The sequence below is a fragment of the Anser anser genome (genome assembly GCF_964211835.1).
Source record: "Anser anser genome assembly, chromosome: 1".
NCBI lineage: Eukaryota > Metazoa > Chordata > Aves > Anseriformes > Anatidae > Anser > Anser anser.
In genome coordinates, this window is record NC_139720.1 from 133270268 (window position 1) to 133283053 (window position 12786).

At 40.8% G+C, this 12786-nt stretch overlaps 1 protein-coding gene across 7 annotated transcripts in view; it reads right to left on the minus strand.

Moving 5' to 3' along the window:
• Nucleotides 1-1075: 1075 nt before the first annotated feature.
• Nucleotides 1076-12786, minus strand: part of SHROOM2 (shroom family member 2) — a 126888-nt gene continuing 115177 nt past the window's right edge. For all 7 annotated transcript variants that reach the window (XM_083826948.1, XM_083826952.1, XM_083826947.1 and 4 more), the window contains 2 exons: nt 8537-8809; nt 1076-3919 (listed from right to left, as the gene is read on the minus strand). In XM_083826948.1, coding sequence (XP_083683074.1) covers nt 3653-3919; nt 8537-8809 — 540 coding nt within the window. In that variant the 3' untranslated portion in view covers nt 1076-3652. The remainder of the gene's footprint in view (nt 3920-8536; nt 8810-12786) is intronic.

The window sequence follows — 12786 nt, forward strand, 5'->3', positions numbered from 1 at the left end:
ATAAACTTCTGCAATAAATGACTGGACACCATTAAATATTTAATCTTTTACTGCACACCCACCATAAGGCCTTGCTAGCTATTGGACTGCCAACAGATAAGTTCATCTGTAGAAACTGAGACAATTTAAGTACACCAGAACTGACCAACAGAGCTTCATGAGGAAAAGAACAGAGTGAAAAGGTTACTCCTTTAAAATCTGAGGGTCTCAAATACCTCAAAACAGAAAATAAAGAGACTAATTTCAGTTTAAAGATTTTTTTTTTTTAATTTAAACAGTACACAGAAGTAGACTTATTCTCCTGTAGCTGCCCTCCTGGATTAGACCAAGTGACCTGCAGACCTAGCACAAAGAGGTGGGTGCATGTACTTGCAGAGGGAAAGGAAAGGAGAAAGGGGTGTAAAGCATCATCAGAAATTTATGAAAATCCTCCAAATATCCAAGTCTTCCTTTATTTCCTTTTCCCACATGGTTCCTACGATGAAGATCTTCATGGACAATTCATTTCTATGACAATTTATGAAGCCATTATGAGTTACCTGTGGTCACCTTTACTATAAGTTTGCATGCGCTTTTGTTTCCCATTAAGGTGAAACTAAACGGTTTCTTTGGAAGCCTGTTAGAGATGGAGAGTTCACAGTCATCTTGCAAAAAATGTTGAGAGCCACGGACTTCAGATATTTCCATAAAAAGCATCATTCTAAACAGAGGATGAAGATGAAGCCAAAACAGTGTGGTCACCTAAGGAGAAAAATCCGAATGCCTTCCCTGGTGTATACTCCATAAGTCATAGGAGCGATTTACATTATCCACTTCGTAACACATCTTCCTTTATGCCTCCCCCCCTTTAATTATACTGAGTAGCCATTAACGTGCATTAACATTCCTGGTACTTACACTGGGGAGCTGAGAATGATCAATTAATCTACATGCCAAACAATCTGCAAAAAGAAAGCATGCTACTTCAGAGCACCAGATAAGCAGCTACAGGCACTGTTGATATCACGAGATGGTTAACACTGCACGGCAGAACAGCAGGTTTTGACAGTTAAAACTGCACACAAAGAGTAACTCCGTACATCGAAATATACAGTTTATTTTCTCCAAGTCAAGCAATACCATTTTTCAGTAGGTAAGTGTTAAGCGTTATGCAGGAAAACTGTACATTTTCACTCTGGGCTGCAAGATCCAAACAACTGGCGGAACATAGTGGAAATCTTTCACTACACAAAGAGATCTAAAACTGAGAACATAAGGTGAAGAAACAGCCATCCCCAGGATGCCAAAGGCAAAACATTAGCACCAGATTTTTTCAAAGAGCAACAGTATAGCTATTTACAGATTTACATATAACATTGGGAGGCAAACATCTTCAGGTTCCCAGGGCGAGAGATTTTCAACAGTTTTAAAAAAGGAAAGGAGAAAATGGTGTCTACACAACTGTTCTGTGAAAGGGATAATATATATAGCATTCACAATATTGCTACCTTTTATCAGAAAGATCTAAATCAAAGTACTGTATACAAACACGTTGTAATTATATTATTATTCACATTTCACATACACATTTCAGAGTAACCACAATATGCAAAATCTTTAAAATGCCACAGATAAAACAATGCACACTCTTCTCCAAGCTAAAGATAAGCATAATTTATTTGGGAATTGTTTAGTTTTGGGTTTGTTACGGTTAAGGGATAAGTAAGGACAAAAGGGATCACTTGTCCTAGGAACATAGCAGCAAGTAATTGTGAGATGCCAGAAGACTAGCTTTCAGAACTAGAGGAAGAAAGTAAGGGCAGCTGCAGGTCTTGTAACATGGTAGCCCCGTTTGACCTCAGCTGATAGACAACAATTTCATTACAGATTTGGTCCAGGTATACAAAGTAGTGCACTATAACAGGGTAACGGTCCTTTAAGCGTTTGCACCTGTCCGTGAAGGAATTGGTTCCAGAAGATTTTCGCACCAACTCCCCAGCTTGCAAGGAATTCACTGGTCAGAGCCTCCCTCTCCAGTTCTCTCCCTGGGAAAGAGGTGATCCAGGTGAGAAGAACAGGAATCTTCGGTGAACGCTGCCACTGCACCGAGAGTGGAAAGAATTCTTTTCTCTCTCCTTTTAACATCTTACTACTCGTATTTCCAACCTGTTTAGCTACAGACCGGCATTCACGTTGGCCTCAAAAATGGCTTCCTGTTGAGCAATGTTTGTTTAGTTTAAGGAGAGATAAATGGTTTCCTTACTACAATGAAAACGGCATACACAAAGTCATCCAAGACTCTCCTTTGCCCACAAAACTTTATCTTAACTTAGAACACAACATTTAGACACTGCAGAATTTCTCTGTAAGTATCTCAGCAAGTCAGCATAACCTATTGCCGTGCTAAAACATGAGTTAGCACCTCTTTTTAGAGCTATTGGACATCACACCTTACAGTCAATGGCAGTGTTACTAGAATAGAACCAGTAACCTGATAGGGTGAAATAGCATCTTCTCATTTATCGCTGTGTAAAAAAACAAACTTTATCACTGTGAAAAAAACAACAAAACCAAACACTTATGTTCACAGTTACAAAGCAGAATTGTTCCAAATAATGCACAGTATTTACATGGCAGAAATCGTTTATATTGCATTTCGTAGTTTGAGAAAGTAGAAAGGGAACAGCATTTATGCAGGTCAATTTCAGTATAATTTAGCTGTCTATAAAAAAAATCACAATGTTCAGCAATCAGAAGAAAAACAGAAGCAGTGTCCTTAGCCTACATTTATTTTCATAAAATGTAGCAGTTTGGGGGTAGGAGAAATAAAAACATGCATAAAAAGCACAAGAAAGAACAAATGAGCTTCTAAATAATTTAGATGAGAAATGTTTTGAACAAAATCAGCACAGTAATGCCAGCCTGTTTCTCAAATCAAGCACAATTTTTTAAAAAAAGTCACCTGTATTACAGCAAGATGGTGTACAATGACATCTTGCAAAATAATTAAAAAAAAACACACCTTCAATAAGGTAGCTATTAGGTGATTTGCAAGCTGGTTTAAGAAGTGTTAAACTGAGACTGATTTTAAAGTTATTTTCTGTGAGGGGAAAGTGCCACCTTATCTACAATATTACAAAAAAGTGTCTGATGCCACAGGATCAGAGTGACACTACATTTCAGCAATCTGAATATATTAGGTATAAGAGGCAGACTTCCCCTATTTAATGTGTCTTTAAAAAAAAAAGCCACTATATTCAGAGCTTCTAAATTTGTGTGCATTCATAAATTGCTATTGGGTTTCCCAGCAATCTGTACAGCCTCTGAACATAAAGAAAGTGTACATCCTACTCTAAAAAATGCTTGCATGCACAACTGCCACAGACTTTCAACTTACAGAGCTGGAACGTTAAGAATCTATCCTTTTCTGTGGAGCTTTCTGTAACTTAAGCAATGAGAAGTGGCTATAGAGTCCAGCAATAAAAATGTGTTCTAAAAAATTAAATACATCATCCCAAAAAATGAAAGAGTATTATTGCTGCTGTGAGAGCTATTTTTCTCTTGTGCACTTGTTTCTCTATCGGACACTCAGAAAAGCCAAGATATTCATTTGTATACTTGGAAACACCCCCATCCCTTCCTTCTTTCCCATTTTTCACTTCCTTGGTCAAACTTATTTGAGCCGTTCAGGTTGGAGGCTATCGGTCAGACACTTCAGTTGCTCTTCCCCCAGCTTGATCTTGTCCTCAAGCTCTCGCTGCTCGATGATGAGAGCCGACTTCATTTTTACAAAGTGCTCATAGTCTGCTAAGTTCTCCTCACTCAAGTAGTTTGCCAAAATGTCAAAGACAATGCGCTCTCGACGGTCCAGGTTCTCCTTCAGTTCCTTTGCATCTTCATGTTGCTGGGTCAGCAGCTTCTGCTTCTCTACCAATGTCCGCTTAGGGGAAAAGAAAAACAGTTAAAATTCACAGAGTTCACCAGCATGAGCTTCAGGTTTTAAGTCTTATATCTGTTTTACCTGCAAAGACACTTTTCCAAATACGTGGAGAGGTAGAATAAGATTGCTCCTTAAAGTTTATTCTGATAAAATATACTAATAAACAGAAATAAAACTTAGTGAATCAGTGAACAACCCACCATTAATTCCTATTGGCCTCAGCAGCAAGAGCTTCAAAGACTGCTTAACTATTTAGTAGTTCTAAATAGTTATAAAAAGCACAGTTGCCTTTGAGAAACATCCAAGTTCTCTGAAATAAAATTTCACTCATCTACGTCTTAGATCTTTAATACACAGCACTGAACTTCCACACTGAAATAGCTGTGGTTAGAGAGCACAGAAACATTCTAATTAACGGAGCAATTTGTTCTCGCACCACAGCTCATGATGCTGCACATTATGCAGTTCTGCTTCAATCTGCATGGCTTCTCCGTGAGATGTGAAACCATGTGGTCTTACGAAATGACCAACAGTGAAAGCTGGGGCAAGACAATAAAAGGGAAAAAAGAAAAAACCAAAAAGCATCCTCCCCAAAGGGCTGCAAACTTCCTGCTTCGTGCCTTCACAATAATCACTCTCTCACAGCTATGACAGAGGAGGATATCTGAGACATTGCTGTGACACAGAAGTCTGCGTTGCTCTAAGGGCTGCTCTGGCCAGACAGGAGCTCCTACTGTTTGAGAACTAATGCACGGAAGATACAAAACATGAAAGAGGCAGACTGAATGGAGAGCCACACAAAGAAAGAGGACAGGAGCTTTGTATCCCATTCATACGTATGTACCAGAAAGAAAGGTGATGCTCATCTGACCCAACTTCACCTCTCTACTCCTGGCGGACAGCCACACCTGAATCACTCAGCTACAATCCTCCAGCAGTACATGGGGAGAAATGGGAGTATTATTAATCTGACCTATTTCAGTTGTCTGCCTAGAACTGATTGCCTTTTTCCAGCACCAGTGAGTACGGCTGGCCTACTCGGATGTCAGGAATTCCAGTACAGGCTTCTGAACCTGATCAGAAAGTGCCACTAAGAGGTACAATGCTGTAATTTTTAGCTTTGCTTCACAGCTTTTCTTTGAGAACCTATGCCTTCAAATAAACCACAATCTGCTTTTGTGAAGCTGTTCAAGTAAATCTGTCCTTTTTATTATTATTTGGACTTCATATGTTAAATGACACACACTATAATTGGCCTCAAGAATTTACAGGGAAGTGTTTTTATAGACCACAGAAACTGTGTCTTTTCAAGATGAAAGTATGAGACAAAGGGGGACGCACGCGGGCAAGCTACAATAGGCATGTCTGTCAGCGGCACACGAATCCTGTGCTGCTGTTGTACACGGGGCTCAAAGCTCAGAGGGTGAGACACTAAGACTTTTGCTCTCAGTGTACTTGAAATATGCAGCCCAGATTAAATCAGGGTTCGAGACAGCCACTGGAGACAATTGACAGAAATCACACACTACCAGAAAAATACACAGTTCGATCTTCCTTTGAGTGTATGCCAGGGGAAAAGCCTCACTGCAAGTAACTTGCAAGCAGAGCTATCTGCTGCGAAGAGAGGGAAAGACTTCTCCAAAATTCACCAGTGGAACTAGCAGCCAAGCCCAGAGGTGGGAGCACGGCCAGACTGCTCCATGGAGCAGCTCTGCTGTTTGCGAGTACACTGAGAAGAAACAGAAGGATTACAACTCGATGAACACAAGAGGGCACAGAGCAACCAGCTGGTGGCTCAGTTTGCACAGGTACCCACCCAGTCCTGTGCTGGGATGTTTAGCCCTTTCCAACAATTCCTGAGATTTAAGCTGTTCTGTTTCTTCTTACCATGCCTGCAACATGACTTTAAGATGAACAGGAGTAACCTCACAGTTCAAGAAAAGCAAACACTATTTTTGTTACAAACTTTGCACAATACTTAAGCACCTCTACCCTTGTGGAGGTTTAGGGGGTACCTTAGGTGAGTAGGATGTAAGACAGGTAGAAGGCAAATGAAATACATCCTGAATTTGCTTTTACCCCTGTCAAAGACGACTGACACCAGAAAGCTTGCTTTGAAAGGTAAAGTGAAACACGAGAAGGCTCAAGATAGCATTCTTGAGAAGACTCTTTAATCAATGGTTAAATGGTTCACTAGGCCTACAGGCACAACTGCTTGTACCTACCGTGCAGACAGGTGGGTTAGAGGCTGGTAGCGTCTGATGGACTTCAACCAATCAAAGCAAAACAGAGTGCAGAAATTTGTTGTTGTTGTTGTGTTTGTTTGTTTAGAGACCTCAGCGATATGCAGGACATCTGAAGCTGCTCTGATGGAACAAGCATTGGCTCCTATTGAGAGCCCTTCTCAAGATTTGTTTGCTGTTTTGAATAGCAGACGAACAAAAAGGGTCTGCTTCCATGCATGTGACTTCCCAACATCCAGTTCCTGAACTGGTATCCTTGGCACTTGGTCTTAGTCTAGCAAAAACAGGTCTTACAGGCCTAGGCACCTGATCAAATTTGTGAAGTGCTCATTCAGTGCTTGAGGGTTCTCAATGCACTCTGGTTTTGATTGATAAAGGAAGTAATGGGAAGACACTGGCGGGGGCTGGAAGCTATTTCAGAAGAAATCACTTTCAGCAGCTACAGCTGAAATACCTGACACTGTTCCTCATGGCAAGAGAGACCTATGAGAGACCACCTGATAGAGTATTAATTCAACAGTGGTCATTTGCTTGCTGACAGACTGTTTATTTAGAAGTCTGCTGAGCTGGTGGTGGTTCCTAGAAAGTGCAGAGCTATCAGAGTTGTGTTTATTACACACCGTCAGCTTAAGACTACAAACAAACAAAATAGCAACCAGCGATCATTAGGGATATGACCCCCACGGAAGATGGGAGATGGAAGTAATCTCCCCTATGTTTTGCTCATATGGTACATTAGTAATACACCAAATATCATAACGTGGTCTGCATAATACCAAATGACCAAAGAAAGCCAAAGCCACAGATGCCAATCTAAATTCAAAGATACACATACGTACCTCTACACAAATTATATTTATAGTCAAAGTATCTAGCAGGGACTTGATCCATTTGAGGAGCATCTCTGACTGACACTTTTAGACATATATCTGACATTACTATGGCAAAACTGGTGTCAATGCATGAGAAGACACATGGGGATTAGAATACATTAGGGATTTGGATTTTTGTCAGTCTACATTTGACAGCAGAATACACAGACAATTTCTGCCTGCCCTTACCATGCCACCTACTCACCTTCTTCTTCTCCACACCTAGCTACATAAGCTATTTTTATCATAGCTCTCAAGCTGTGTTTCCTATGTGCTCAAATCATCTGGTATATCTTTTCCCAGCTTACACTCCCATCTTCAAGCCCATTAGGCAACTGCAACCACATTTAGAAAAAAAAATCTGTCTAAAAGAGGATTAAATTTCTCTAAGTTTCAGAAGCTTTGATCTACCCTCTAATAAGCTGTCAAATACCTTCCCTTTGCCTCAGTCAGAAAGGGGTCTGGACAGCCATTAAACAAGTATGCTTGGCAGCAGCTAGGGCCAAACAGCAAGAACACAGCTTCAAATTGGTCCCAGCACTTACTGATTCTTATTGATGAAACAATGGAGCATGTTGAGGAAAAAACATAAATCCACAGCTCGTGGAAAAAAAAATCTGATACAGTGCTTAGGTGGACTTCTGGCACTTCATTTCTCAGCTACAAGCTCAAATACCCACTTTACATTTATTTAACTGCAAAGGCTAAGCTCACGACACATAATCTGTCCTATATTTATTCTAACCTTTGATTTTCCCACATGCTTACATCTCTCCTTTGGTGCATTTCTGTATCAATAGGTATCTGCTTCCCAACTAAGTCCTGCTGGGATCTGGAATTAAACAAGGAACAAGGTGGGGTCCAAAAGGTAAGAGTAGCTTGAGCCCCCCTGAAATTTTCACAGCTGCTGGGACTCCTCTATTAGCACGCTATTTCTATGCTGAAAAATTCTTTTTGTACTGCCTCCCTCCTGCCCCAATCCCCTTTATTTATATTTAGGACTTGTCCTTTCTGTCCTTTCTTCCTAGGCATTGTAGAGGAAACTGTAGCAGACGAGGAACATTTTCTTTGTCACAATCTCACAATTTTCTCTCAAGACTCTTGTGGAGTATAAAGAAATCTGTAAGCTTTCTTCATGTTAGCACAACGTGACATTTCTTTTCCCATCTTTTGAGTTATCAGACAGAATAGCATTTTTGTCTCTTTTGTTATGCTCTTATCAGTAGCTTTCCTCTTTCATTAATATTTTTCTGAGAAGCCTGCTTTCCAGTTATGTTGCACCCCAAAACACCACTGCCTGCCAAGCCACTTGTAGTTTTAGTATTCCAAGCAAAAGCAAAGCAAAGCAAAGCAAAAAGTTTTAAGAAATCTAAAGAAAATGGCCTTGTAAGATGTACCCATCTGTTATCCCTCATCTTGATCTTTACATTTTAGATAAAACCAAGTAAAAAACCCGTATCAGATTCACTCAATGCAGTTATATTACTACTGGTCTTTCTCACCCGCTCTTCTGGTGAGGTGTTTTCGTCCAGGTTGTTAAGAGCGTTCTCCACCCGGGCCAGACGACCTGACAGTGACAGCAGGAGGTTGACCACTTTGTCCAGGTCCCCGATAAACATCTTGAATTTGTCAAATTCATTTGGTTTGCAGACTTCTTTCACAATGGCTTCCACCTCCTCCCCCAGGATATTGTTTGCTTGGATGTCTTCCAGAAGTGTCTCCCGTGCTTCCCTCAGCACCTGCAGCTTCCTACTAATGCTGTCAATAAGTTCTTGCTGTGGAAAATAAAGGAGATGAGAATCTATTAGCACTACTGCATTTTCCCCCAATTCTGTTTCTGGAAGTCACATGAGAAATCTATTACTGCTATGTGACATTTTTAATACAGTGAAACTCCCATGTGGCTTTGACAATGAGTGCATTATACATAAATATATGTCTAAGGCAACTATAACATTGCTGGATTCAAAGGTTCAGGATGTAGGTCTACAATGCTCAGCTTGAGACCTGTGTTAAAGCAATTCACCTTTGTGGAAAAAGATGAAAGACTTTTTTTTTTTTTAAAGCAAGCATTACTGTTGCTTCTTTGAACACCTTCAAAGCCTGCTGTGGAGCAGCATAAAGTACAGCGCATCCTTTCCTCTCTCAATACCAGGTCCATAGTACCTTTCTGAAGAGCTACACTTCAGGAAGATAAATAGTGCCAGAAAATTCTGTATTTTCCACGACAGTTAAAACTAGGGCACTGTCTAGCTTTTTCTTCCTTTCTGTAGTATATTAACATCCCCCCAGTAGCCGTCCTTCCACTCTCAGAAAATCTTTAGTTATCACTGCCTTACAGCATTTCTGTAGGGAAATCATAATCCCTGCAGCACAGAACAGGAAACAAAATCTATTTCTGCAGCGCACAAAGCAGCCTGTGCGAAGTGGCTCTGACAGAGGACCCCGCTAGCATCTTTGACAGGCACTGTCCCATGCCAGGCAAGTACTCCACCTCATTTGCAGCTTCTCAAGGTTTCTCCAGTGTAATTCCCCACCACCTGGGATGCACGTGCCCTGGCTTGGAAAAATCATTCCAGGTGTGTCAGCGGCAGAGCCAGACCAAGAACCCAAATCTCCTCCCTTAATGACCTGTGCTCCACCCTGCATTTGGGCAAGAGGGCCTCATCTCAGACACCTCCATTAGCTTTTAGTTGTGCACAAGGGGTGGGACTCATTTCAGCTGGTCATCTACCCTACTGTGACATGAATCACACTCTAGAAATGCCTCGCTAATTTAAATGGGGATGCCTTGTTAGTATTCAGCTAATCTCAGGCAAGAAAATTCCCCAAAGCATTCTCTGAACCATACACCTGTTACCACCATTTCTAAATGAAAATTACATAGCTTAAAATAGTCATTACCCCTCCAATTTTTGTGAGAAAATTACTCATGACATTCTTTAGGAACTCCTTCTAAATACAAATCTGATTACAAGCCTTCATGATTACAGAGAAATAGACTGACAGCACCTACTGCTCTCAGATGCCACCAGTCATTGCCAACTTACTTTGGGACCAAAGAAAAGCCTGCCATCTTTACAGAAAGCAACTATACCCTGAAAATTTAAGCAGCCTTTTTAAAGGTAAAAAATCAAACACGTGGATTATCTGGGTTGGTTTTCTCCGTTTTGATTTAATACACTCAGGCCAGGTTAATCTGGATTTGGGTTATCTGTTAGTCTGGGTGTCCAAAAGATTAAGGTAGTAAGCAGTTCTACAGATGTCTGCTTTACTGACCGATTAATCTGCAGGATTTGATTTCCACCCCCCCCCACTCTTCACTCAGTGCAAATGCACAGTTTGATTTGGATTATGTAGGTCACAGTGCCAGGCTCTTCTTTCCCTTAGATGACATGCACATGCACAATGCTGCTGTGTTACCATCTGCAACAACAGAATACTGTTGTACGATATGTTACCCTCTTGAGTTTTTCCACTTCTGCAGCTGTGCTTGATGTTTACCAGTGGGGACTGATCAGCTATCTTGAACAGTCAAGTTCCTTTCTTTCTTAAAATAAAAAATAAAGCCACCAAACAAACAATGATAAAAGTGCCATCTTCACAGTAGCATCCTACTTAGATGTCTACAAGCAGCTGAATCTAGGCTCTTAAGGAGCACTTTTGCAGGTGAGAGGTATTTAGGCCCTCTTTAAAACTGTCGTATCTTTTACGATTTGTATTATCATAACTGATTGCTTCCTACCCAGAAGAAACAGCCTGTGGATGCTGCAACCGTGAGCTCACTACGTGCTCTTGCTAGCCAGCAGAAAACCTGTATGATGTTCAATACCTACTGAGCCAAAAGATCTCCAATCTACACCTGGAAACTGGCAGATGAATAATTTACAGCTGTGAATTCTGTACTAGTAAACAAGAAAACAACAAAACCTGCATCTTTTTCTCAGTAATGGATGATGATCTGACTAGCAACACAGAAAGCAGCACAGCAGAGTGTTTGTTTCTCAGGTGGCTCACTCAGGTGCTGCTTAGCACATTGAACGTAAATTACTCTGCTTTTAGCTCACCACTCCATTTCACATGAAGCTTAGGCCTAAAAAAACAAAGAAAATAGGCATTCTTCAATTAATGTTGAGACTCTTCGGGAGTCACTGACACTTTCCTAAATGCAAAGGGGACCCTTCCTACTCAGCCACACATGGATTTTCCCTAGTATGAAAAATTGTCTTGTAGTTATCTTCAACATCTGTTCAGAATTTTGTAATTGTGGTAAACCTCCTTTAAATTCAGCATACGAGGTACATTTTCCACTCCTAATGGGAATATAGAGATCATCCCAAATATATATTTTTTATTTTGAATTGCCTCTATGAAATTTCAAACTCATATAATCACTTTGTAGCTGATAAAATGAAGAAAACAACAACAACAAAACAAAAACAAACAAAAAAAAAACAATTCTGCTTTGCAGAGCAGAGAATGACAAATATTACAATCATTCCACAGTGGACTGAAATTAAGATGTCTCAGAACTGACTGATTTCTAGGAATCAAAGAACAGGTTCTGGGTGTGTATCTCTTCAAAAATAATTGAAGTTGTAAAGCGTGCTATTGAAGTGTTCAGGTCCTTAATGATCCTTTCTTAAGCTGTTGCCAAATATGTGAAGTTGGGCCAAGTAACATACCCTATCTGTTTAATAAAGATGTCTTGACCCACTTACCACGAGTTATGTATGTTTTCTGGGAAGATCCAAGATGAAAGCCCACTGAACTGAGCGCTCACATCCTACTGCATGCGGAGGAGCAGGGCGAGAAGTAAACAGCAACGTGCATGGTTATGACGGTACGTAGAGACCCAGAAGATGGAGGAGCTCTGCTAAAAGCTTTTCATGAAATTTCTCCCAGCACAGTGGTGTATACCAGAATTGGGGCAATAAAGGGAGGAGTAGATACAGGGAAACACGCTTTTCTTGTTTACAGACACCAATGCAAATAAAGCGTGTTTTTGCTTAAAAAAAGTTTTATTCTCGCTTGTTGGGCAAACAAGAAAGCTTTAATTTTACCTCCAGCCCAGCCCCACTCCATATTTAGTAAGAAGGAAACTAATTCTAGCAAAAAAATGATGAATGTGACTGTCACGTGTGGCACCAGATAAAAAGGAATTGTTCCAAATACGGTGAAATCCTTAATTTGTCTAAGCAGTGCAGCTGTTGGATTCAGCGGGTCTCTGGTGAGAGGGCAAGGGCAGCTCTCCAGCTGCAGCCATGTCATGCCCCTGGCAGCGCATGCTGGATTGAACTGTGAGATGTGGTGGGGGCAGAGGGAGGGAGGGAGGGACAACCGGGGGAGGAAAAAAGACAGCGACAACAGAAAACACTGCAGCTCCCTCAGATTCGGTGCAGGAGTTGGATACCACTGACACAGGGATGGGAATCTCCTCTGCGATATCTCGGTCTTGGTGACTAAATATATTCCTAATGTTTAATTCAAAGACCCTTCTTTGGGACTGGACCACCAAATTCACCCTCAAGTTGACTATTAAACAGAGAGCTGACTTTAATGAATTGATTTGCTCACCACTGCGCTACTGGCTTAGGCAGAGTCAAACTACATCACTGGAATTGAAAAAACAAACCATTTACTCCAGCTGATCCGTACTGGGAACTACAGTTAAAATATTTTGTGCCAAATGACTAATGAAATAAGTGTGATGACTTTAACACAGGACAACAGTTTCTCAAACCACTGAAAT